We start from the raw sequence: 23,944 nt of genomic DNA on the forward strand, positions 1-23,944 counted from the left end.
CGACCTCATCAATATAGCCAGAGACGGGCCTTTACGGTTGGGCCACCTTCCGAACCTTCTTCGTCAAGGACCAGTATTTTTCGATCAGGCGGATCGCTTTTGTCTGGCGGCTTGGCTTATGAACGGAGGCGCTTGAGAAAGAAAGGTTATTCTGAACCGGTAATTTCTACCTTGCTTCGCGCGCGGAGACCCTCTACCACACTTGCTTATGCCAGGGTGTGGAAAGTTTTTGATTCCTGGTGCGCGGCCGCCCAAGTTCAGCCTCGTCGTGCGGTCATTGCGGACATCCTTACTTTTCTTCAGGATGGTCTGAAGAAGGGGTTAGCTTACAGTTCGCTGAGAGTCCAGGTGGCGGCTCTGGGTTGTTTGAGGGGAAAGATTGACGGCTCCTCTCTCGCGTGTCATCCGGATGTGTCCCGATTCTTACGCGGTGTTCGAAATTTGCGTCCTCCTCTCAGAGCCCCTTGTCCTTCCTGGAACCTGAATTTGGTACTCAAGGGCCTCACCGTCGCGCCATTTGAGCCGCTGAAGCGAGCCACCTTAAAGGATCTCACCCTCAAGACAGTGTTTTTAGTGGCCATAGCGTCCGCGCGTCGGGTGTCGGAGCTACAGGCACTCTCGTGCAGGGATCCGTTCTTGCGTATCTCTGATTCCGGGGTCTCGTTACGTACGGTCCCTTCGTTCTTGCCTAAGGTCGTATCGGCTTTTCACGTCAATCAGTCCGTGGACTTGCCGTCGTTCTCGGAGACGGAGCTGCGGGCTTCTCATGGTTCCGACTTGAAGCGTTTGGATGTTCGTCGAGTACTTTTGCATTATTTGGAGGTCACCAATGCTTTTCGGCGGTCGGATCATCTGTTCGTGCTGTGGCAGGGGGCCAAAAAGGGTTTACAGGCCTCTAAAGCAACTATTGCCCGATGGCTGAAGAGCGCAATAGCGGCCACGTACATTGGGTGTGGTAAGTCCGTTCCAGACGGGCTTAAAGCTCACTCTCTCCGTTCGCAGGCGTCTTCCTGGGCTGAGAGTACTCTGGTCTCTAGCCAGGAGATTTGCAGGGCGGCCACTTGGAAGTCGTTGCATACTTTTGCCCGACATTATCGGGTAGATGTTCGGGGGCCGTCGGCGGATTCTTTTGGCAGCAGTGTGATTCGAGCGGGACTCTCGGGGTCCCATCCCATTTGAGGCGGCTTGGGTACATCCCAGCAGTCTGGACTGATCCTGGTACGTACAGGGAAAGGAAAATTATGTTTCTTACCTGATAATTTTCGTTCCTGTAGTACCAAGGATCAGTCCAGACGCCCGCCCTATATTGTGCAGGAGACTCCGCTCGAATCCCGTTTTCTATCACACTTCTGTTTTGAACATGGTAAGTGAAATTTTCCTCATGTCTTTTTTGGGGACAGAATGTCTTCGGACTGCAGATTTGTTGTTCGCTTCGTTGGCGCATTGCGTTCCCTTAGTTTGCCTTTTACTGTTTTTTACCTTACTTACTACTTGAGCTAGACAGTTGCAATGGTTCTTTGGCTACGGGTGCGGAGGAGTTCTTTTCTTCTTCTGCTTTGTTATCCATTATACTGAAGGACAGCAGGTGGCACACCAGTATATCTGGGGGGTGCGTTCACTTTTCTCTCTGACTCCATCTGCTGGAGGGGAGACATAACCCAGCAGTCTGGACTGATCCTTGGTACTACAGGAACGAAAATTATCAGGTAAGAAACATAATTTTCCATTATTATTCTTCTAATTTCTTGATTTTATCACAGTCTTCCCTTTTAAAGATAAATGCTACAGTGGTAGCTTTATTTCTTATTCTCCCTCCAGTGATATCAGATTTGATTGTTATGATCACTATTACCAAGTAGTACCAGTGATGTTACTCTTTACAGCAGGTCCTGAGAATCAAGATGTAAAGTAGTTCCTCCTATCACTGATTCCAGGACCAGCTGCTCCATGAATCAGCCGTTTATGACATCCAGAAGTTTAACTTTCTTAGCATGCTCTGAGAAGATATTCAGCCAACCTATATTGGCATAATTCAAATCTTTCATTATTACTGGGAATAAGTTTTAAAAGTATTTACATGAATAAATGGGCTTTCTGAAAATTACTCCCGGGTGGGTTGTATGTACAAAAGTACGCGTGGAAGTGATTTCTACAATGTAATGCAAATCCTCAGGATTAGCTGTTTTGTGTTGCAGTCTGCAGGCTGCTCTCGTGGACCGCTGCTCTTATCTCCAGCCCCGGGCACGAACTAACCCCAGCCGACACCACCAGTGTTTGCTTCCTTGTATGCGGTGAGATGCCGCCGACATGCGGCAGACGCCACCACTCCTGTATTCTTCCCTGCTAGTTTCCTTAGGCGCAACGCGCATCACTTAGAGATTTAAAGGCAGCGAGGCGGAAAAAGCCCCCACAGCCCCTGAGAATGATATCAGGAGTTCTGGCCTATAAAAGGCTCATTCCTCTCTTCAGTCCTTTCCTCGGCAACAGGTCAACCTGTTTCCAGTGGCGCGAGTTGCCAGCATCTTTGTTCCTGCATCTCCAGTTCCAACTTGACTAAGCTTCCAGTACCAGCTTGTCTACGTCTCCAGTTCTTGTCTTCCACTTCTGGTCCTGAGTCTTCAGTCTTCAGCTTTGGCAGTCTTCGTCTTTAGACTCTGTTGTCTTTGTCTTCTCGTCTGACCTTCTGGTTGCCTCTTCAGTTCTTCGGTGTGCTTCTGCCCCTTGCTTACCTGCCCTGCCTGTCCATTCTTCCTTTACCCTTCAGAAGGATATTGACTTCGGCCTGACTCTTGGACTTGCCCCGCCGCTTGCCTTTGACCTGCTTTTGACCGTAGCCTGCCACCACCACCTTGCCTTCTCTTGGTTCTAACCCTGCTACATCCACAGATCTCGTCACAAGCAGAGGCCCCCACCTAAGACCTGCCGGCCCTGGTACCCAAAGTCTCAACCCGAGGGATACGTGGACTGGTAAAGGTGAAGCTGCAGTTCCCTGTACGTACCCGGATCAGTCCAGACTCCTGGGGTTATTCATCCCTGCCAGCAGATGGAGACAGAGAAAGTTTTACTGCCTCATAAACCCCAGTGCCACCTGCAGTCCCTCAGTATTTCTCTGTCTCCAGTAGATGGCAGAGGGTGTGAAACCTGCAGTTTTGTATGACTGAGTTCTTTTGAGCCGTCCTCCCGGGGGTTTCTTTTTTTCACGTCAGGATTCCTTGCGGGTCCTACCCCATCCGCTAGAGGCGGACGGGCCGGGGATTGTTACCCTTTTGTGTGCCCGTCTGTGCGCCCAAGGGTGTACATCTGGTTGTCCAGATCCCTCCCCTCACGAGGCCACCCTGGTGGCTGCAAGCTCCATGGGGGTTTTTTGGTTCCCCCTGTTCCTTTTTATTTCATGCCTTAAGTCTCAGTGACCTTTTCTGGTAAAGTTTAAAAAAAAACAAAAGAGAAAGAAAGGCAGCAGCACAGCTGTGTGGGCAACTTCCTTCTCGTTTTAGTGGTAAGCCCAGCTCAGTTCGAGGGGGGCTGTTTTACTCAGATTATTTTTGTGAGCCTTTCTCAGTCTGCCCCCGTTGGAGCTTCTTCCCCTTCCCCAGCATGACCCGTGATATTACGTGCGGAGCTTGCGGCTCAGCACGATTGCAGCTCAACAGAGCCAGTCTCCGTGCGGCTTGCACAGAGGGCAGGGAGGGCTCCTCCGGGGCTCCTCCACCCGTGAAGCGGCATCACGGCTCGGGTGATTGTAGTTCTATTTTAGGCCAGAGCTCTAACCTGGGTGTTGCTTCTTCCTCAGGTGGCGCGGGAACGGCAGCCATCTTGGATTTCTTGGTGATTGTTCCCACGCCGTCGGGGAGAGTGAGGGAGGGTCCTCCGCGTTTGTCCCCATCCCAGTCCGACTTCGGTATTGGTCGGGGGGGGGCTGGGCGAGGAGGAAATCTCAGTGCCCTGAGGGGGCTGGGGCAGAGGTTTTTCCCCAGAGTTTGTGCTGTTGCTCCACGATGCCTTTTGGGCTACCCAGCAGCCTGTTTGTGGATTCACTCTTGCCAGGCCTGTTCAGGCACAGCCCAGGGGAACAGCGGGGTCTGGTTCTAGTCTGGCTCAGTTGGGTAGGCCCACTGGGGCTGGTCCCAGTCCAGCCAAGTTGAGTAGGCCCACGATGCCCCTGGTTCAGAGATTACTCAATTCTCCGAGATATGGCTCTGATGAATCCGACCAGGCTCCCAGAGAAACGGGGAAGGAGCCTGACCAGGGGACACCAGTGGATGCTCTTGTACTTCTAATCTTCCTGGCTAAGCTCTTACTGGCATGCTTTATGCTGTAAGGCATCCAGGATCCACTGGTCCTGTTTGGCCAGTGTAACATGAACTGCTTAACTTTTTTCCCTAGGATACCATCGTCAAACGTGCTTGTAGGGCCAAAACATTCCATGAGGGGTTTCTGGAAGCTTGTTGGTACATGCACATGCAAAAATGTGTATGCATTTACCTGCATTCAATGACCAGGGGCCGGATATTCAAAGAGTGTTGAGCGCTAGACAGCCGGATAAATAGGACTTATCCTTCTATGTAGCGGCCGCTGAATATCTGGTTATGAGTCACATATCTGGCTGTCTGAATAGCTGAATAAGTTGTGGGCAGATCAGGATGGTGCTACTTAGCCAGATAAGTTATCCAACTAAGTAGCAATATTTTAGCTATTTATTTATTTAAAAAATGTTTTTACATCTTATTCCGCCTTAGATGGATAAGGTATCTGGGTAAATTAGACCTGCTCAATAGCAGACAGATGTGACTTATCCACCTAAGTAACGCTTCTCTGGGGATATTCAGGAGAACAACTGGATATGTTTATCCAGCCAGCTTAGAAAAACAGAGAGCTTTTCAATACCTACCCCCAGATATCTAGTTTGTGTACCCAATCCTCTCTTTTCCCGAGAATTACCTCCTTTAGTGATTGAAGGCAGGTGAGAGCAGCCAGCGTAGTACTGCAGTAGGATCCCAGTCTCACGAGGGAAGTAAGTTCACAGGTCTCAATTTTTCTTCTTTAGAGGATGCCTTCCAAACACAGCAGTCTTCCTGGAAGCCTTTTCACCATGAAGGATGATGGTCCAGAGGAGGAGGAGGAGGAGGAAGAGGAGGAAGAAGAGATGAACAAAGCAAACAGAGCACAGAAAACTGAGCAAAAAGTGGAGACAAAACAAAGGATCTCTCTTCCGTCTTCTCCACAGGAGCTCCATCCTGGTAAATGACTAAACTGTTCTTTTGTTTTTACCTCCAGATAGCTGGGGTAGAGGGCTCATGTAAACGGATCTGAGTGCAGAAGCTCTCAGGCTCCATAGCCCATGAATGTACAGTAAAATACCCTTTTGTCCTAACTCACCTTCCTCTGCACACTTTGCTTCTAGCCACGCTCACCAGCTTCTGTGACTTGGGGGTTTGAAGCTCAGGCTCCGTAGGTCTTCATTCACAGCTCCCTGGTATTCCCTCACATCCGGCCTTAATCCCGCCTGTAACTGTCCTCGCCGTGCGTTAGCTGGGCCTCTCGTTCCCCACCTTTGGATCGCGATTGCTGCTGGGAATCCCTGCCGGCGCGATGAGAGGGAGTCTAAGCTCTTCCACACGCCAGCCCGAGGTTTGTTTCCTTTAACAAGACAGACTGCATTGTCCAGCCGTCCAAAACTGTATCCATTTCTAAGCACACAGGGGAGACATTTCTAAACTGCCAGAGTATCCTGCAGGTCCTGCAAGTTCATTTTCAAAGGCGCTTCCCTTGGAAAATTCAGGTCCGCAAACACCGCCAGTACAAAAGTACTATGGGCTTCAAGATGAAGTCACCACTCATGCTCGCCTTCCTACCCCGCCCCTTTCACCCAGGCTAAAAATATGTTCATTCTTTCACCCGCTGAGGGAAGGTACTTTTTATCTGTAGGGATTTACTTAGATAACTCCTTTTTCCCCAGGGCAATTCCTTTGAAATTGCCTTCGTAGCATATAAGAGCAGATAAAGATCTCCAGATCTAGTCTGTCCTTTACCCCTACTTATGTCAATATTAAGGACCCTGATACTCTTCAACTTTACTCTCTTTCATGTCACTGAGCATCCTTGGTGCTTGACCCATGCTTTCTTGAATTCCAGTATCCCACATTAAAAAAAAATCTTTAGGACGTGTGGGAGAAAATTCAGGTCCTCTAGCCCTAAGACTAGTTAATTTTACCGTTGGCTAGATAACACTAAGCAGCTGCTGTAATTGCCAATAAAAAAGGTGGAGGAGGGTAGACACATTACATCTGTACCCGGGGACTAGGAGAAGACGTACACTGTACTCACTGGATCTGTGATTAGTACAAAAGGTTATTTAAAATTTAGTTCTTGTCAAAGGGAACTTTCTTTTTTTTCCCACTGGGTTTAGATACACTTTAAATGTTTTTATAATTTCAAAAAAAAATCCATTCATTTTAATTTGTAATGGCAGGATAATGACATACAGGTGCAGTATGGGGGATTTTCTTGCTTCATCTCGGAGGAAAATAGATCCATACAATCTGCAGGACCCTAGAAACCAACTGAGTCACACAACTAAAGAGTAACAAATCACAAGGACCTGATGGTATTGACCCCAGTGTTCTGAAATGACGTACCTGACACATACCTGGGCTTGTGACCAGAGAAGTTTAATTTTTAATTTGCTAGATGTAATATGGACTGATTTCTTGCTGACATTGTTCTCTTTTCTCCTGTATTTCCTGTTGTATGTTTTAAAATCTCTATCTATTTAATCTAGCTAGTGTTTTTAGACTCCTGGCTAGTGTGTATTAAAATAACTCAGTTTGTAATTTATAGAACAAAGGGCTGCTATCTGCAGCAGCTGTTCCAAATGCGGATAATGGCTTGTTGGACTCAGAAGAGGTCCCGATCATGAAAGGGGACGACTCTAAGGTTGTCCAATTATTCCGGAAAGAGAAGTTAAGCCCTCTCATTCCCCATGTTCTGGATGAGCTGGGGATCAAGATTATGCAGGAAGTATGTGACAGTGAATGGGTGGACTCTATCCTGAATGGGCTGCGTAGGCCACCTTTCCTTTACCAAAGAAGGTGAAGAAGTTGGTCATGCGGGAGTGGAATACTCCTGAGGTAGGCCTGAAGGTAGGCAGGGCTATGGCAAAGTTATATCCCTTGCAGGAGGAGACCTTGCAGTTTTTAATGCTTCTCAGTGGTGATCAAGAAGATGACCATCCCCATGGCGGGGTCAGCCATGTTGAAAGATGCCCAGGACCGAAAGTTGGAGATTCAATTCAAGAGGATGTCTGAGGTCTCTGCTTTGAGCCTTCAGGCAGCAATCTGTAGTAACTTTATGCAGTGAGCATGTTTGTGCTGGGTGCAGAAGGCACAGGGGAAGGAATCTGCCTCTACGGCCAATTCCAAACAGGCAGCCCGGCTGGAAGCAGGAGTAGCCTATGTGGCAGATAAGCTGCATGATTTGGTCAGGACGTCTGCCAGAAACATGGTATCAGTGGTGGTAGCACGAAGACTCCTATTGTTGTGTAATTGGTTGGTGGATGTATGGTCCAAGTTACTGCTCTGTAATTTCACTTTTAAAGGAAAACTGTTGTTCGGGACAGATCTAGAACAATTGATGAAGCATTTGGTGGAGTCAAAAGTGAATAAGTTGCCCGAGGATGATAAGAGTGGCAAGAACCTTTTCCCACCACGATCTTGCTTTCAAGATATAAAGAGATTTCATACCTCCAACAGAAGCAAGGCTCAGAAAGGCAGCAGTCCTTTTGGGGGACACACAGACCTCTCCGGGATAATTCCGGTCAAGGGGCCGGAGGAAGTAAGGCCTCACAATGATGTCAGGCTGGTGTACTCTTCCTTGGAAGCTGTCAGGGGGAGACTAACCCTCCTTTACGAGGAGTGGACTAAGATCACATCAGATCAATGGGCTCTAGAGGTGATAAGAGATGGCTACACTTTAACATTTTCTAGATTTGTCAGAGAATTCTTCATAATATCCCATTGCATATCCTGCATCAAACAAGAGGCTGTTCAGGATATGAATTCCAACAGATAGGACCGGCAGTGAAAAGGACCTCTTTCTAGTGAGTGCTAGGGGTGTATACCTGTCCGCTGGCACAACTAGAGGTGTTGATTGGCAAATCTGAGGTTTCTGATAGGTGTGTAAAAATGAAGGATGGAGGTAATCCAAGGGGAGGGGATGTTATTTAGTAGGTTATGGACTGTGATCGCTATTTTATATTGTATTAGTGATTGGACCGGAAGCCAATGGAGTAATTGTAGGACAGGTGTGATATGATTGCGTGGACTTGATCCAGTTAGAAGCTGTGAAGTGGAGTTTTCTACCATCTGTAGTGATCTAAGTGAACATTGTGGGAGTCCATTATATAAAGAATTACAGTAATTGAGATTTAAAAAAGTTCAGACAGGTTTCTGGAGGACAGATCCATTGGCAGCTATCAGCCAGAGATGCTTGGAGATTGCCACATTTAGGCATGAACTAGAGACTGTATCTGCGGATCTGCTGGGTTAAATCCAAGTGACCCAGATTGGCCACTGTTGTAGGGCTGAACAGACCATTGCTCTGACCCAGCATGGCACTTCATACATTGCTATGAGTTGCAAAGCTTGGTGGTAAGACATGGTATGGAAGAGCCTAGTTACTGGGTTAAGAGTTAGAGAACCAGTGAGAAAGATAAAAAAAAATACTGACTGGGATAAGAAGTGATTATTTATGTGTTATTTCCATTTGGAAACGTTACTTTCTGATGGCTTGCCGCAATTTACAAAAAAAAACCCCAAAACCTCAAAGCAAAATGTAAATTTAAAATGTACAGTGCCCCCAATAAACACACATACCAAATAAATTCCACTCCACCCAGTCCCCACTCAGTGCCTGCAGACAGTCTTTATGCAGAATAAAGCTCAGATATACAGTATGCCAAACTCACATGGCTTTCAAGTATTCATAAATATCCCTTTCACAAATTGCCTCACCTTTTCTCCATATACTATACATGTCAAATAAACCTGGACAATATCATTAGATCACTCTGTATCCTGATACCTCTAATCATTCAGCTAATAATGGAAAAATGGAAAAAAGCAGGTTTTTACATGCATTTGGAAGCCAAGGTAACTCTCTAAGAGCCTAACCTTTCTAGGAATATCAGCAGTAAAGATGCTATGAGTGGCAGCTGGGATGTTTCCTTAGCAGAATAACTGTGCAGGCTTTATGGGCCAATTGGTCATAATCTGCCATCCTTTACTATGCTATGTAATTCATTGGGGTATTTGCTTTCCCTGCTGCAGTGGTCAAAAAATCAAATAGAATGTTAGGAATTATTAGGAAAGGAATGGAGAATATCACAGTACATTTCTATCGCTCCTTGGTAAAGACCACGCCTTGAGTACTGTGTGCAGTTCTGGTCGCCACATCTCAAAAAAAGATATCTCTGCACTGGAAAAGTTGAATAGGAGGGCAACCAAAATGATAAAGGGGATGGAAAGGCTAAAGAGGCTGGGACTGTTCATCTTGGAGAAAAGAAGTTTGAAAGGGATATGATAAAGGCCTATAAAAGCATGAGAGGACTTGAACTGGTAAATGTGAATCAGTTATATTCTCTTTTAGATAATACAAGGACTAGGAGGCACTCCATGAAGTTAGCAAGTAGCACATTTAAAACAAATTGGAGAAAATTCTTTTTCACTCAACGCACAATTAAGCTCTGGAATTCATTGCAAGAGGATGTGATTAGGGCAGTTTAGCTGGGTTTAAAAAAGGTTTGGACAAATTCCTGGAGGGAGAAGTCCATAAACTGCTATTAATTAAATAGACTTAGGGAACAGTCATTGTTTATTACCAGCATTAGTAGCATGAGATTTATTTAATGTTTGGGTACTTTCCAGGTACTTGTATCCTGGATTGGCCACTGTTGGAAACAGGATGCTGGACTTGATGGACCCTTTGTCTGACCCAGTATGGCAACTTCTTATGTTCTTATGAAACTATCTAGATTGCACAGATATTCTCATATTGCAGTTTTGTAGTCCAAAAAATAATTGTTCCAGCTCTACTCTGCATATACCTATAGAACTCTGTGATTTTTCTGCACATTTGACGAAATGCATGGACACGTATAAAGCACAAACTGGACAGGATGCTGATGTCCAGCCTAATATTCCTGTGTTTTTACATTTATTTTACGCTACGTTACCAGCAAACATGCAGACAAATTTGAATAATGTTGTGGCATTATCTACAAAGGCATGGCCTGAGGTAAGGGCAACTCTGTTACATTTTGCTTCAGTGCATACAAAAATGTTACAGACTCCACATAAAGAACAGCAGAAAATAGCTCATAAATTAATGACTATGCAAATTGCGGAAATAGAGGAAAAGAAAAAGGTCAGAAGCCATGATCAGAGTAACAACTTTCCAAAAGATCCTAATATCTCTGATGGTATAAAGGATTGCTATGTGATTCAAAAACCACCCTTAGATGGATACCAGGGAGGATATGGCCCATATATCCCCCGGGGTAGAGGCATGCAAAGGGGTAGAGGTGGTCGAGGTATGACACAGGGTAGAGGGAATAGGCCATCACCAGATAGAAGAGCTCATGTACAATGCTGGAATTGTAACGCAGTAGGACATTATTCAACTGAATGTAGGCGGCCAAAAGACCCAAATTTCTATCATGCACAGCCGCCGGTATCAGACCGTTGGCAGCCTGGGCAGCCTGGGACACAGCCTGCACAACAGACACACTCACAGTTTCCTGTGTACCAGCCAGACAGTTACTGACATAAGGCAGGGAATACAGGAATCGTCCAAGGTGATACTGTATTCCTCCAGACATCTGAACCATTTGTTCAATTACTAGTAGGCCCACAACAAGTTCCAATGCAATTTTTAATTGACACAGGAGCTACCTCTTCTGTTATATGTGTTAAACCAATTGCTGTCAGAGAATCACGTGAAACCAATACTACTATAGGTTTTGATGGTAAGCCTAGTGAAAAGCATTTAACTGAATTAACACCTGTGATAATTAAGACTACACAGGGTAAAAGGGAGGCATCCGTAAAATTTTTAATTGCTGAACATTGCCCAGTTAATCTCTTAGGTCGGGATTTACTCACTCAATTTGGATTGACATTAACTTTTAAAATCCCCGATTCTAAGAGCATTCTCTCATTGGTTGCTCTAACGGGTAAAAAAGAGAATGATGAGATTCCTGACGAGTGGAATTGGGATAATTTGCCATCTGAATTATGGAGTACAGAAGAAGCCCCCTATGGAAAAGCTAGAACAGCTCCCGCTTATCGGATTAAATTAAAACCATATGAGCAAGGTCCATATGTGAATCCTTATCCAATTAATAGAAAATTGACAGTCCCTACGATGCGTCAGATTGCGAGACTATTAGAAAATGGTATTATTGAGGAATCCGACTCACCCTATAACACTCCTCTATTCCCTGTGCCGAAAGGAGAAAATGATGTGAGAATAGTTCATGATTTACGTGCCTTAAATGAAATGGTCATCCCACAATATCCAGTATGTGCCAATCCATTGACGCTTTTACAGACGCAGCCAATACATAAGTTTAACTCAGTTATTGATTTATCTAATGCATTTTTTGCTATCCCCTTACATATGGCTTCCCGTGATTTGACATCATTTGTATATGGTAACAAAGCGTATCGGTGGACCCGACTTCCACAAGGTTTTACGGATAGCCCTACTGTATTCTCAAAACAATTGAACAAGGATTTGGAAAGGTTTAGGAGTAAATTACCCCAATCTGTGTCCTTATTTACATACGTAGATGACATCCTACTTTCCACAGACAATAAGCTGGACTGTTGGGAATGGACTTTTAAATTGTTACAGGTATTAAGTGAAGCTGGATATAAGTGTAATCGACAGAAATGCGTTTTAGCGAAAACGCAAGTGAACTTTTTAGGTCAAGTGCTATCTTCCAAAGCTAGACACATTACTAAAGATTTATTGTTAGAATTGCAGAAGCAAGAACTTCCTCAGACATTAAAACAACTTCGGGGATTGCTGGGAACCTTTAATTATTGTCGCCAATGGATCCCAGGCTACTCAGCTCGAATTTCTCCTTTGTTACGGCATTTACACGTACCTGCGGGTACTCTTTCCAACACGCAAATTGCCTTGACTAAGGAGGATGAATTGTCCATACATGACATATTACAGACTTTGTTACGAACTGAACCCCTGAGTACTGTAGACCCCCAACTAAAAGTGCATATATGGGTACGAGATTTGGGTAACACGTGGGCCGCTCTTGTAAATCAAGATGATACCCCAAACCAGGCTGCGGCATTTCTATCCGGCTCTTATAGCCCGGTGGAAATGGCACTGCCTGAAATTCCAAAATTACTAACAGCCATTGTTGCTGCAATAGGAAAATGGAGAGCGATCATGCCATATTGCGCATTGGTATTACACTGTGATCATTCGATACACCATATGCTAACCACCAGTAAAGCAGCATTGACCGCCACCAGATATGGTAAATATCAGATAGAATTAAATGGAAAGGATATAGAAACTAAACCCCTCACAAAAGCCCAAAATAAATTGTTAGATTGGTTTTTCCCTAATAAAGGACAGTCTCAAGAAGAACAGAAAGATATCCCTGAATTATTGTTAATCCGATTCAGCCCTCTTGAGAAAGGATTGATTTGGTTCACTGACGGAGCACAGAAAGGCCAACAATCTGCATTTGCAGCACTAAATGTTACACCAGAGTTAGAAATAATCACGAAAATACAATATCAGACGGAAAAAGGTGTGACTGCTCAGGAAGCTGAGCTGCTAGCAGTAATAGCTGCTTTAAAGTCAACAGGGTTGAAGGAGGTTGATAGGTGTGTAAAAATGAAGGATGGAGGTAATCCAAGGGGAGGGGATGTTATTTAGTAGGTTATGGACTGTGATCGCTATTTTATATTGTATTAGTGATTGGACCGGAAGCCAATGGAGTAATTGTAGGACAGGTGTGATATGATTGCGTGGACTTGATCCAGTTAGAAGCTGTGAAGTGGAGTTTTCTACCATCTGTAGTGATCTAAGTGAACATTGTGGGAGTCCATTATATAAAGAATTACAGTAATTGAGATTTAAAAAAAGTTCAGACAGGTTTCTGGAGGACAGATCCATTGGCAGCTATCAGCCAGAGATGCTTGGAGATTGCCACATTTAGGCATGAACTAGAGACTGTATCTGCGGATCTGCTGGGTTAAATCCAAGTGACCCAGATTGGCCACTGTTGTAGGGCTGAACAGACCATTGCTCTGACCCAGCATGGCACTTCATACATTGCTATGAGTTGCAAAGCTTGGTGGTAAGACATGGTATGGAAGAGCCTAGTTACTGGGTTAAGAGTTAGAGAACCAGTGAGAAAGATAAAAAAAAATACTGACTGGGATAAGAAGTGATTATTTATGTGTTATTTCCATTTGGAAACGTTACTTTCTGATGGCTTGCCGCAATTTACAAAAAAAAACCCCAAAACCTCAAAGCAAAATGTAAATTTAAAATGTACAGTGCCCCCAATAAACACACATACCAAATAAATTCCACTCCACCCAGTCCCCACTCAGTGCCTGCAGACAGTCTTTATGCAGAATAAAGCTCAGATATACAGTATGCCAAACTCACATGGCTTTCAAGTATTCATAAATATCCCTTTCACAAATTGCCTCACCTTTTCTCCATATACTATACATGTCAAATAAACCTGGACAATATCATTAGATCACTCTGTATCCTGATACCTCTAATCATTCAGCTAATAATGGAAAAATGGAAAAAAGCAGGTTTTTACATGCATTTGGAAGCCAAGGTAACTCTCTAAGAGCCTAACCTTTCTAGGAATATCAGCAGTAAAGATGCTATGAGTGGCAGCTGGGATGTTTCCTTAGCAGAATAACTGTGCAGGCTTTATGGGCCAATTGGTCATAATCTGCCATCCTTTACTATGCTATGTAATTCATTGGGGTATTTGCTTTCCCTGCTGCAGTGGTCAAAAAATCAAATAGAATGTTAGGAATTATTAGGAAAGGAATGGAGAATATCACAGTACATTTCTATCGCTCCTTGGTAAAGACCACGCCTTGAGTACTGTGTGCAGTTCTGGTCGCCACATCTCAAAAAAGATATCTCTGCACTGGAAAAGTTGAATAGGAGGGCAACCAAAATGATAAAGGGGATGGAAAGGCTAAAGAGGCTGGGACTGTTCATCTTGGAGAAAAGAAGTTTGAAAGGGATATGATAAAGGCCTATAAAAGCATGAGAGGACTTGAACTGGTAAATGTGAATCAGTTATATTCTCTTTTAGATAATACAAGGACTAGGAGGCACTCCATGAAGTTAGCAAGTAGCACATTTAAAACAAATTGGAGAAAATTCTTTTTCACTCAACGCACAATTAAGCTCTGGAATTCATTGCAAGAGGATGTGATTAGGGCAGTTTAGCTGGGTTTAAAAAAGGTTTGGACAAATTCCTGGAGGGAGAAGTCCATAAACTGCTATTAATTAAATAGACTTAGGGAACAGTCATTGTTTATTACCAGCATTAGTAGCATGAGATTTATTTAATGTTTGGGTACTTTCCAGGTACTTGTATCCTGGATTGGCCACTGTTGGAAACAGGATGCTGGACTTGATGGACCCTTTGTCTGACCCAGTATGGCAACTTCTTATGTTCTTATGAAACTATCTAGATTGCACAGATATTCTCATATTGCAGTTTTGTAGTCCAAAAAATAATTGTTCCAGCTCTACTCTGCATATACCTATAGAACTCTGTTTGTGTTTTCACAGTATCCTTTTTGTGATACTGCAAATGGAGGTTTGGGAGCGGAATCCTGCCTTCTTCTTGACTGGCATGATGACTTTCCATTTCATAGCGAGACATTCCTGATTGTCAGGATTTAATATGCCCTTCTCAAGGCTGAACAGAAATTTAGTGGCAGAAGTGGCATTAAAGCCCAGGAAGTTCTGAATCCCAAATTATAGCCCCATACCTCTTCTCTGTCATTTGCTATAAATTCCAAGCTCCAGAGGGGAAAGATCAGTGCATTAATCAGCTTTATCATTTGACTTCTTTGCATGATTAATTTCTGTATCCCAGGTGAATGTCACCAGAGCTTGTTTTATACGTAGTAATATCATAGTTTTCCTAACATGTAGCCAGATGGATTCAGGACCAATGGGTTATGCTCCCCTGCCAGCAGATGGAGACAGTCAGGCTTCAAAGCTGATGTCACCCTACATACATCCCTGCAGTGACCTCAACCCTTCAGTATTTCTCCACCTCCAGCAGATAGTGGATGTGCTTTCCCTATGAGGATCGCTGTAGTTTTTGGAAGAAAAAAATTCTACTTTTAAATTGGAGAAAAGATTGAGCCCTGCTCTCCTGCAGTGATATCTAAAGGTCCCTCCCACAGTTGAAAATTCCTTAGGTGATTTCCACGATCCCTCAGAGGTCTGGTAGCCGGTTCCCGGTGTGGACTTTGCTGCTTAATCAGCTGAAAGGTGCAGGAAGCCAAGCGTGGCGGTGATTACCAAAGTCCTCTCCCCTCGCAGTTGGAGACCGTCTCTGTACTCAGCCGGTAAGCGCTGAGCCCAGGTAAGTAAAAAAAAAAAAAAAAAAAAAAAAAGGATTTACTTCCCAATTCAGAAACGTTTTAGAGAGTTTCAATAAGATTTCCTCGGGTCTCCTTGCTCAGCGCGCCATACCAAAATCATTCCCGCTCCCATTGGGGTAAGGGGAATTGGCTTCCGAGGGGGTTGAGCAGCCCCCTGGTGGGCTAGGCCCCGCTTTAGGCTTGGTCGGCACCCTGTGTGTTTGGTCATGGCGGCGTCATCTTGCGCGCGTCTTTGTGCATGCTGAATTGCCCACCATAGAACATCTGTTTGCACAGTGCATGTCAGCTCTGCGCACACATACATACGAACACAACTTACTAGGCGCAGAATACAAGTAATGCCAGGTGCACGGGCTGTGCATATATTGCATTAAACATAGCATTAAGTACATACAAATCATGGTGGAACACGAAAGTTACAGATAGTTGGACCCACCTGCTACTGGCAACAAGTAGAGTAAATATAAATCTAGTACATCAAGTCCCAAATGTTGAAAACACGATAAATCCAGAAATTAATGCTATGTACAATTAGAGTATAGTGCTGTAACATCTAAATATGTACAGTTTTTCCATGTAGTAGTTTGTATAGAGTTCCCCATCCCCCCTCCCCTCCGTTCCAGGGCACTGCTTCATACATTTGAAAGAGAGCATGTAAGCTAAGCTGAAAAATTAAAATATAGTATACAAAATCCTCAGTCTCTGTATTCCTTGTGTTTATCCGATGCTAACGATAATAATAATTTGACATGTCCCTAGTATACTGGATAGACGCCGCCACAATTCAAGGGCGAACCCTATGTCCTGTGTGAAGGATCCTCCTGGGCTTGTAACCACAGGATCATGGGCTCCCAAGTAATCTTAAATGCCTTCAAAGTGTCATGTTTCACTGCCACGAGGCGAGCCATTCAAAAGTGACTGTGTGAACTATGAAGAACTACTGCCAGAGAGGGAAGATCAGGCGACTTCCAAGCCCTGGCTAGTTCCCCTTTAGCTGCCACAAAAACTTGGGTGCAGAATTCATTTGCATGTTTGGTGGGTCCCTCCAGAGGTACATTAAGACACATTTTAGGGTCCATCTCACCTAGTCCTGTAATCATACTGGCTAACCAGTCATAAACTCCTTTCCAAAACAAAACCTGGGTCATCCATGGGAGAGGGAAATTCAGTGGCACCAAACCCAGTACCTTCTGGGCTAGGCATGGATCAGACTGTCTTCTCTTGGGTAGAATTTTTTCAGGCCTTCATATAGGCGCAGTCTGCTACCTCATTTGTCACTGTCCAGATGGAACCTCAGCCAGTAAGCCCTCCCTCTCCCAGTCCTATTGGCAGACCTCAAGCCATGCCTGGCCTCACAAAGGGTGTCTCTGGCAGGGTCCCAGACGGCACGGATGAAGGGAGGATACAGATTCCTTGGAAGATGGGGAAATTCCCCCTGGTTTAGAATCATATCGGACCATGTTATGGTTTTCCCATAGAGATGAATTGCTGGTCCTGGTTTCCCAGACCCTGAAGATCCTGGGAGTTCCTGAGGTAGATTCTGTGACTGAATCAAAGAAGAATTCCATTCTTTTTTCTCTATGTAAAGCCTCTTGCTACTTTCCATTACTGGAAGCCATCCAGGAATTGATTGACCTGAAAAGGGATGTCCCAGAAGCAAGTTTTAAAGGTGGACGAGTGTTAGATGCTCTATACCCACTGGATCCGGCAGCAAAAGAACGTTTGTGTTTCCCTAAAGTGGATGCGCTGCTCTGTGCCGTCTATAAGTGAACAACTATCCCAGTGGAGAAAGGAAGCCTTAGAGGATGCACACAATAGATGGATGGAGTCCATCCTTAAACAGGCCTTTGACACAATAGCAATGACCTTACAGATTGCTTCTTCTTGTGCCCTGGTAGCTCGTTCATGCCTGTTCCTTTCTTGGGAGGTGGATGACTCGGTGGCGAATTCCAGAGTGCTTATGGAACCCACCACTGCCTTTTTAGCTGACGCAGTCTCTGACCTAATCTGTACCTCAGCCAAAGGAGTGGCCTCAAGTGGTGGTGGCAAGAAGACAGCTGTGGCTCCGGAATTGGTCAGCAGATGCAACCTCCAAGGCAAATCTCACAAAGATGCCCTTTAAAGGATCACTTCTCTTCGGAAGCGAATTGGAAAAGCTGGCCAGTAAATGGGGTGAATCTCCATTATCCAGCTACCAGAAGATAAGAGAAAGCAGTTACAGCGCCCCTTGCCTATGAGGGGTCAATCCAAGGGCTCCCCAGTGCTTTTGCCCCTACAGTAACATGACATTTCAGAGGTCTCAGTCCTTTGGGAGGTCTCATTCCTTTCGGAGCTGACAGCCCAAGAGGGGCAGGCTCTAGTTCAGGATCATCCCAAACCCCCCAATAAAATGTTGCCAACCCACCCTTGGAACAAGGAGGTAGGGGGTCAATTGTCCTTGTTCTACCAACGGGGTGGATCAAGATCACTTCGGACAAATGGGTACTGGAGGTCATACGATAAGGATATTTGCTGGAATTTTGCAGCACTCCTCGGGGCATATTAATGATTTCTCCTTGCCACTCCCAGCACAAGAAGCAGGCAGTGGCGACTACCCTGTTAAGGCTCCTCAGGATGAGGGTTATAATCCCAGTAGGAAAATATGGAGCATTATTTCATCATACCCAAGAAGGAAGGTTCCTTTCGCCCCATCCTGGACCTCAAGAGTGTCAACCAACAACTGTGAGTGATTCATCTCGCACGGAAATGCTACGCTCAGTGATAATGGCCGTACAATCGGGAGAGTTCTTAACCTCCCCGGACCTATCCGAGGGCTACCTACATATGCCAATCAGTCAAGAACATCAGTGTTTCCTATGCTTGGCAGTACTGGGTTGCCATTATCAGTTTTGGGCACTGTCCTTTGGCCTGGCCGCTGCCCCAGAACATTTTCCAAGATTATGGTGGTCATAGCGGCAGCGTTGAGAAAAGAGGGAATCCTGGTGCACCCATTCTTGAACGACTGGTTGATCCGGGCAAAGTCCTTGGAAGAGAGTCTCCAGGTGTCCAACAGAGTGACCACCTTGTTTCAGGAACTCGGTTGGGTCGTAAACCTGGACAAAAGCAGTCTTAAACCCTCCCAGTCCTTGGAATATCTGGGAGTCCAATTCGACCAAGCAGGGCAAGGTCTTCCTTTTGAGTACATGGATAAGGAAGTTGATGTCCTAAGTACGTCGGTTGATGAGCATGATACACCCAACGGTGTGGAGCTATCTTCAAGTTCTCAGTTTGATGGCAGCAACCCTGAAACACGTGACCACTTCAATGCTCCCTGCTATCACGTTGAAACCCGCAGTCTCAAGACTATTCGATTCACCTCCACTTTCTGATGGAAGTATGCTCTTGGCTCCAGTGCTGGCTGCACAAAGCTCATCTGGACAGGGGTGAACCCCCTGTCCTCTCTGAACTGGCTGATCCTCACGACATAAGCGAGCCTCCGGGGCTGGGGAGCTCACTGTCAGGAACTGACGGCCCAGGGACGTTGGACCAAGGAAGAGGCCCTCTGGAACATAAACCGTCTGGAAGCCTGGTAGTCAGATTGGCGTGTCTACAGTTCAGCCAGATATTTCAGGGTCAAGAGGTTCGCGTAATGTCAGACAACACATCAACTGTCGGGGTGGACCCAAAAGCCAGCAAGTTTCACAGGAGATAGACCTCCTTATGGAATGGGCGGTAATAAATCTACAGATGATCTCAGCCTCCCACATCGTAGGATAAGGCAATGTCAGAGCAGACTTTCTAAGCAGGGAGAGTCTGAATCAAGGAGAGTGGGTGTGGTCAGCCAAAGCCTTTCAGCTGGTAGTAGATTGCTAGGGTCTCCCATCCATTGACCTGCTGGCCACATCTTACATTAAGAAGGGTTCCCCCGATTCTTCAGTCGCAGAAGAGATTAGTGGTCCCTGGGGATCGATGCTCTTGTTCAGACTTAGCCAAAAAAGTAGTTGCTATACGCATTCCCTCCATGGCCCCTGCTGGGCAGGGTCATTTGCAGAATCGAGCACCACAGGGGATTAGACCTACTAGTAGCTCCAGATTGGCCCAGGTGTCCATGGTATGCAGACATGTGGAGACACCCCTGTGCCTCCCACCACACAGGGACCTGCTAGAGCAGGGACCAGTCCTTCAAGAGGATCCAACTCAATTCTGTCTTATGGTCTGGCCTTTAGAGGGCTCGCCTGATTGAAGCAAGGATATACGGTGGAAGTAGTTGCCACTTTGCGCGTGGAAGTTCTCTATGCCCCTAGTGTATATGCGGGTCTGGAGTATATTTGAGGCCTGGTGCGAGGAACGCGGTGTTTCCCCTCAGATGGTCAAAATCACACTAATTCTGGAATGTTTGCAGGATGGCTTGATTAAAGGTTTGACCCTTAACTCCTTGAAGGTCCAGATAGCGGCTGTTTAAGGGGCAAGGTGCATGGAACCCACATGTCGGCTCATCCAGATGTGACCCATTTTCTGAAAGGGCACCTCCTGCCACTCCTACAGTGGCCGGTTCCCTTGTGGAATCTTAATCTAATATTGAAGTTTTTGGCAGGGCCTCCTTTTAGCTGCTGCAGTCTTTCCTTTCATTTATTAACCTTGAAAATGGAGTTCCTGGTGGCTATATGCTCGGCATGTCGCATCTTTGAAATACAGCCTTTGTAGTGTCGGGAATCATTCCTCCGGATGACTCCAGGAGCATTACAACTTCGTACCATTCCATCCTTCTTGCCCAAGGTAGTCTCTGACTTTCATTTGAATCAGTCCATTTCATTACCATCCCTACATAAGCACAAGAACATGGAAAAATACTGCCTCCTCCATCATTTGAATGTCAGTAGGCTTTTGGTGCGGTATGTGGAAGTTTCAGAACCGGTCCGAAAGACGGGATCACTTGTTTGTCCTTCACGGTGGAAGGAAGCAGGGCAAACCAGCTTCGCGGGCTACCATAGTTCGCTGGATTAAGGAGGTGGGCACGGGAGCCTATGTGGAGGCAGGAAAGCCATTACCTTTTCAAGTTAAAGCTCATTCTAGTAGGACTCAGGCGGTCTCTTAGGCGGAAGCTAGACTGCTGTCTCCCGTCAACATCTGCCGAGCGGCGACGTGGTCCTCCTTGTACACCTTCAGGTTCTATTGCCTGGATCTTCAGGCCTGAGAGGACGCAGTCTTTGCAAGGGCGGTGTTAACCGGACCACGAGCAGCCTCCCGCCCCAAATCAGGAGTAGCTTTTGTACATACCATTGGTCCTGAGTCCATCTGGCTATGTGCTAGGAATTGGAGAAATTACCTGATAATTTTGTTTTCCTTAGTGTTGACAGATGGACTCTGTATCCTGCCAATGGTTACCCAAGAACAGTGCCAAGGATTTGCCCATGGAGTGAATATTGATTCCAAGAGATTACAGGTAAGCTGTCATCCAGTCCCTAGATGAGAGCATCTAGAATCTTACTGGGGTTCATTGTTTGTTTGGTTGAGTACAGTTATGGTTATCCGTTTTTAATCAAGTTTTTTTCAATAGTATATCCACAGTAGCTTTTGAAGAGAATACTGAAGAGCTGAGGTCACTGCAGGGGTGTATGTGTAGGGTGACGTCATCTTTAAGAACATAACATAAGAAATTGCCATGCTGGGTCAGACCAAGGGTCCAACAAGCCCAGCATCCTGTTTCCAACAGAGGCCAAAACCAGGCCACAAGAACCTGACAATTACCCAAACACTAAGAAGAACCCATGCTACTGATGCAATTAATAGCAGTGGCTATTCCCTAAGTATAATTGATTAATAGCCGTTAATGGACTTCTCCTCCAAGAAATTATCCAAAACTTTTTTGAACCCAGTTACACTAACTGCACCAACCACGTCCTCTGGCAACAAATTCCAGAGCTTTATTGTGCGTTGAGTGAAAAAGAATTTTCTCCGATTAGTCTTAAATGTGTTACTTGCTAACTTCATGGAATGCCCCCTAGTCCTTCTATTATTCGAAAGTGTAAATAACCGAGTCACATCTACTTGTTCAAGACCTCTCATGATCTTAAAGACCTCTATCATATCCCCCCCTCAGCTGTCTCTTCTCCAAACTGAACAGCCCTAACCTCTTCAGCCTTTCCTCATAGGGGAGCTGTTCCATCCCCTTTATCATTTTGGTTGCCCTTCTCTGTATCTTCTCCATCGCAACTATATCTTCTCTGTACCCTTCTCTGTACCTTCTCTGTACCTTCTCCATCGCAACTATATCTTTTTTGAGATGCGGCGACCAGAATTATACACAGTATTCAAGGTGCGGTCTCACCATGGAGCGATACAGAGGCATTGTGACATTTTACGTTTTATTAACCATTCTCTTCCTAATAATTCCTAACATTCTATTTGCTTTTTTGACTGCTGCAGCACACTGAGCCAACGATTTTAAAGTATTAACCACTATGATGCCTAGATCTTTTTCCTGGGTGGTAGCTCCTAATATGAAATCTAACATCGTGTAACTACAGCAAGGGTTATTTTCCCTATATGCAATACCTTGCACTTGTCCACATTAAATTTCATCTGCCATTTGGATGCCCAATCTTCCAGTCTTGCAAGGTCCTCCTGTAATGTATCACAGTCTGCTTGTGATTTAACTACTCTGAATAATTTTGTATCATCCGCAAATTTGATACCCTCACTCGTCGTATTCCTTTCCAGATCATTTATATATATATATATTGAAAAGCACCGGTCCAAGTACAGATCACTGAGGCACTCCACTGTTTACCCTTTTCCACTGAGAAAATTGACCATTTAATCCTACTCTCTGTTTCCTGTCTTTTTTTTTTGAAACTATGTTTTATTGGGTTTTCTTGAAATAAGCAATACAATAACAGTGATAAGCACGTAAAATCAACAGTGTACAAGTCCTATGGTACAAAATACAGGATAACGCATGACAACACAACAATATACGGACAAATGAGAAGATCGGCATGATTGTCCCACTATGGTAATCAAAAGTACCATCAGGTAACGGAATAAACCTTATTGAACAAGTCCCTCCATTGAGTCCGTATAGTCTTTCGCTTCTTGTTTCATAGTTATTTACGTAGTTAGGTATTGCATTGCCCCCCCCCCCTGATATCCCCCCCTCCCCCCTCCCCAGTTCCATTTCAGTCAGATGCTTATAACAAATTGCACATAAAGTCCAGCATAGGAAGTTCTGCAGTAGCCACAACAAGATCAGGGTCATAATCATAATCGCAAGCATAAGCTTAATCATAGGCATGAACCCAAGCACACAGACAGTAAGGTTGGAAGGAACTAAGCAAACAATAGAATCAAGCATGTATTCTGTTAGGATTACAGTATAGTATGGTGGATCTGAGTTGTAGGTGACAGGTAATCTGTTAAAGGGGACCAAATGAGCGGTGTTAGAGCCGAAGTCTTTGCAGGTGCGGTCCGCGCTACTGCATGTTCAATCGCACAGAGGTGCACCAACTGTTTGAACCACATGTCTTTGGTTGGCGGGGGGTGGGCTGTCCAGGTCTGAAGTATGGTTTTTTTACCTAACAGGCCTGCCTTTTTTAAGAATACCAGATTGGTGTCACTCAGAGAGCTGGTCGTATTTGGCAGCGTTCCAAAAAGCCAAAGAGATGGGTCAAGGGGTAAATTTGTGTGGAGCAGTTGCGAGCAGAAACTAGTAATCTGTTTCCAGAAGGATAGGATTTTCTGACAGTCCCAAAAACAGTGATAATAATCCCCCTCAGCTGTCTGGCACTTGGGGCACTTGTTGGTGGGAACAATCCGCATGTGGTAGGCTCGAGTAGGTGGGATATATACTTGCCACATAAATTTGTAATGAGTTTCTCGAAGTAATACATTATCCGAGATTTCAGGCGTAGCTACAACACTGCGTTTGAAGTCATCTAGCGTAATTGTACAATTAGCCCACTGCGTCCATTTATGGTAGAGGTTATCTAGGTATGGCAATGTTGTTGTGACTAGTAAGGACTTCGTTATTTTGGAGACAGATAGTTTCTTGGCTAGGCCCGGTTGAATTAGGTCCTGTATCCGCTGAGCAACTTGTAAAACCTGCAGCGAGAACTGTAAACTGCGAATAAAATGCCAAACTTGTTGATAGGCAAAGTAGTCCGAGTTTGGGAGCTTGTAAGTTGCTTGCAGTTCTGGAAACGGTATTACGTGACCTGTAGACGCTTCAAAAAGTTGGTAAACGTAAGTGAGCCACGCTCTCTGCCACC

The 23,944-nt window shown here is 45.1% G+C and overlaps 1 protein-coding gene across 3 annotated transcripts in view; it reads left to right on the plus strand.

Moving 5' to 3' along the window:
- Positions 1 to 23,944, plus strand: part of SLC4A1AP (solute carrier family 4 member 1 adaptor protein) — a 112,661-nt gene that overhangs the window by 51,463 nt on the left and 37,254 nt on the right. For all 3 annotated transcript variants that reach the window (XM_029592936.1, XM_029592938.1, XM_029592937.1), the window contains exon 10: positions 5,045 to 5,237. In XM_029592936.1, the coding sequence (XP_029448796.1) occupies positions 5,045 to 5,237 (193 nt within the window). The remainder of the gene's footprint in view (positions 1 to 5,044; positions 5,238 to 23,944) is intronic.

This window comes from Rhinatrema bivittatum, chromosome 3 (genome assembly GCF_901001135.1).
Source record: "Rhinatrema bivittatum chromosome 3, aRhiBiv1.1, whole genome shotgun sequence".
Classification (NCBI taxonomy): domain Eukaryota; kingdom Metazoa; phylum Chordata; class Amphibia; order Gymnophiona; family Rhinatrematidae; genus Rhinatrema; species Rhinatrema bivittatum.